The sequence below is a fragment of the Acanthisitta chloris genome, unplaced genomic scaffold, assembly GCF_000695815.1.
Source record: "Acanthisitta chloris isolate BGI_N310 unplaced genomic scaffold, ASM69581v1 scaffold18290, whole genome shotgun sequence".
Lineage (NCBI taxonomy): Eukaryota > Metazoa > Chordata > Aves > Passeriformes > Acanthisittidae > Acanthisitta > Acanthisitta chloris.
This window is the reverse complement of record NW_008652400.1, coordinates 15,095-17,560: the sequence shown is the minus strand read 5'-3', so window position 1 is coordinate 17,560 and position 2,466 is coordinate 15,095. Positions and strand designations below refer to the sequence as shown.

At 34.6% G+C, this 2,466-nt stretch overlaps 1 protein-coding gene across 1 annotated transcript in view; it reads right to left on the bottom strand.

Moving 5' to 3' along the window:
• ADAMTS6 (ADAM metallopeptidase with thrombospondin type 1 motif, 6) overlaps positions 1–2,466 on the bottom strand; it is a gene marked incomplete at its 5' end in the record, with an annotated part of 60,941 nt that overhangs the window by 48,635 nt on the left and 9,840 nt on the right. The window contains one exon of the mRNA XM_009077240.1: positions 2,213–2,320. Coding sequence (XP_009075488.1) covers positions 2,213–2,320 — 108 coding nt within the window. The remainder of the gene's footprint in view (positions 1–2,212; positions 2,321–2,466) is intronic.

The window sequence follows — 2,466 nt, the reverse complement described above, 5'->3', positions numbered from 1 at the left end:
CATGCAGAAAACAGCTGAGTAACTTTTTTGAAAAACACTCTAAAACCTTCAGGTGTAGGGAGACGTGTACTGTGGAAAATTTCAATCCAAAGAGTCAAAAGCTTGGCATGTTCATAAAAGGAACTGAAAGAAGTTTTTATAATAGAATGTGAGGACATTTTAATTGCAGAAATCCCTCCACATTCTGCCAGTAAGATATTAATGCACATTTCTTTGAGTTAATAGTTACACCAAATTTACATTAGTGAATATCCAAATGTGATTAAATACTCTGAGATCTTGTTAGGTATTTAGAGCAGGAAATGTCATTTACTATATATTTGGAGAGAGTTGGCAAAATAGGGTTTAATTTTGTTGTGGCCTTTAGGCATGATTGCAATATAAATGTTGTAGTAATAATAAGAGTAACAACAAGAAGAAGGTGTTACTAAACTGTAACCTATTAACTTCACCTTATTATATGGTAAAGACAATTGCACATTTGGAAAGTTCTCGTGTTTTCTGGTTTGCTACCAGGAACTATTAGTTCACAGGAGCCTTTGAGGCTGCAGTTTACAGATACAACTCTCTGATGTTAACAGTTACCTTGGGTTAACAGGTTCATCTTTGTAAAATGGCATGGATTCTCTCATTTACTTCTAAAATCTAACAGCGGAACAAGATACTGATGACTGGAAAGAGATGTTTTGTAGAGAGCAAACTGATTAAAGCCTCTGATAAATGGATATGGCAACAGTGCCTAAAAGCACCTCCACCTGTAGTCTCATGGTGCTAAAAAACATGAGCTGAGGTAAATTACTCTTTGTCAATGACAAGGAGAGGCAGTTCCAAAACAAACCTAGTCTGTTGATTTAAGAACAGGGTTTCTAACATTTGCTATTACTCTAATTTAAAGTAACATTTTTGGTACTTTGCAAAGGTATCTCTGTTTTTATTGGCTAACTCTAATAGTTGTATTTTTTTAAATGACTCCTTCAATGAATTTAACACAGTTTACCAATATTTCCAAACTGAGCATGGAAAAAACATCAGAATTATACTAGGTCAGGAGTCCTGAATGAAACCATCAACAAGCAGTAATAAACTGTGACAGCTGCCCAAAAGTTTTCAGTCTTGCTGTTCAAACATTGGATTGCAAGTCATAATACAGCGTTAACTTTGTTTGAAACTAGCCCAGCTAGCATGGCAAAAGGCAGAATTAGAATAGGTGTCAGTGGTTGTTGTTAGGAAAAAATCCAATATGGAGCAGTCAATCTCATGAACAAATGCAGCACCTCTTGGACAGACACTGGAAATTGTTTAATATAACAAGCTCTCTTCACTTTGCACAAATCTGCATAAAATATATTGTTTTGATAAAAGGCATAAAGAATTCAATTTTTTCCCCCCAGTTCATGTCCTGTAAATCAATTAAAATATTTTTCTCTCCTCTTTCAGATCTATATAGATTTTGCCTTTTAACTGAGAAACACTCTTCTAATATTCTTGTCTGAAGTTTCTGATACACTGAGATAGTTTTAAAACCAAAATTCACTTGTTCCGACCAATATAGTAGTGCTTGACGTATCTTTTCCAACAGAGACTTTCTGTACTTTCCTGCTAGGTAGAAGAGTTTATCTGACTGCACTTCAAAGTCCTATAACGATAAACAGTTATGAAAGTATAACTGAATACTAAAAGAATAATTCAGTCCAGAAAGATCACCAGGAAGTATGGGCTTTTAGGAAACCCTTTTATTGAGTCACCATTTCTTCTATACATTTATATGATTCAGCTTAAAAATGAAGGAATAAAGATTTTTTTATCTTCTAACAAAATGACGAAGTTCAGGTTCTAAACTTATGTTACACATTTTCAAAGTCCTGGCAGACCTAAAGTTGTGACAGTTCTTCATGGAAAAGTGCTATAAAATCTAATAAAAATTTGACTAAAAGGGTATTACAAAAAATTACTCAAAAAATATAGACAGAATGTAAAAAGTCTGGGGATTTTTTTTATTCAGGCTACAGAGGATAATTGTTTTATGAAATTACACGTATAAAATAATTGTGAAATAATTCTGTAGGACACTTCCATTAGGACACACATGTATTCTCTAATAGCAACATTTTTTGTTATAGGCGCCCTGAAGTAATTCCATTTTCTAGTTCTTTCTTATTGTAGTGTTTGAACAATGGATTGCTTCTTCAACCAATAAATTATTTGTACTCACCCCCTTCTCAATGCTCCCTGTTTGGCAGAGAGTACCTTCAGCTGCTGGAATGCTGTTGGTAACACAGCGGTTACTTTTGCTGAGGCACCAGAGCTCTCTACACACTTCCTAGGAAAGAAGGCAGAAGCAAGTTGATCAGAATAAAAGCCTACAATTTCTTCCAGTCCTCATACACACAAATATACACCGATTTGTTTGGTACAGAGTCTATTAAGTTGGGGCAGAAATCTATACATGGCTGTGAAATACTCTGC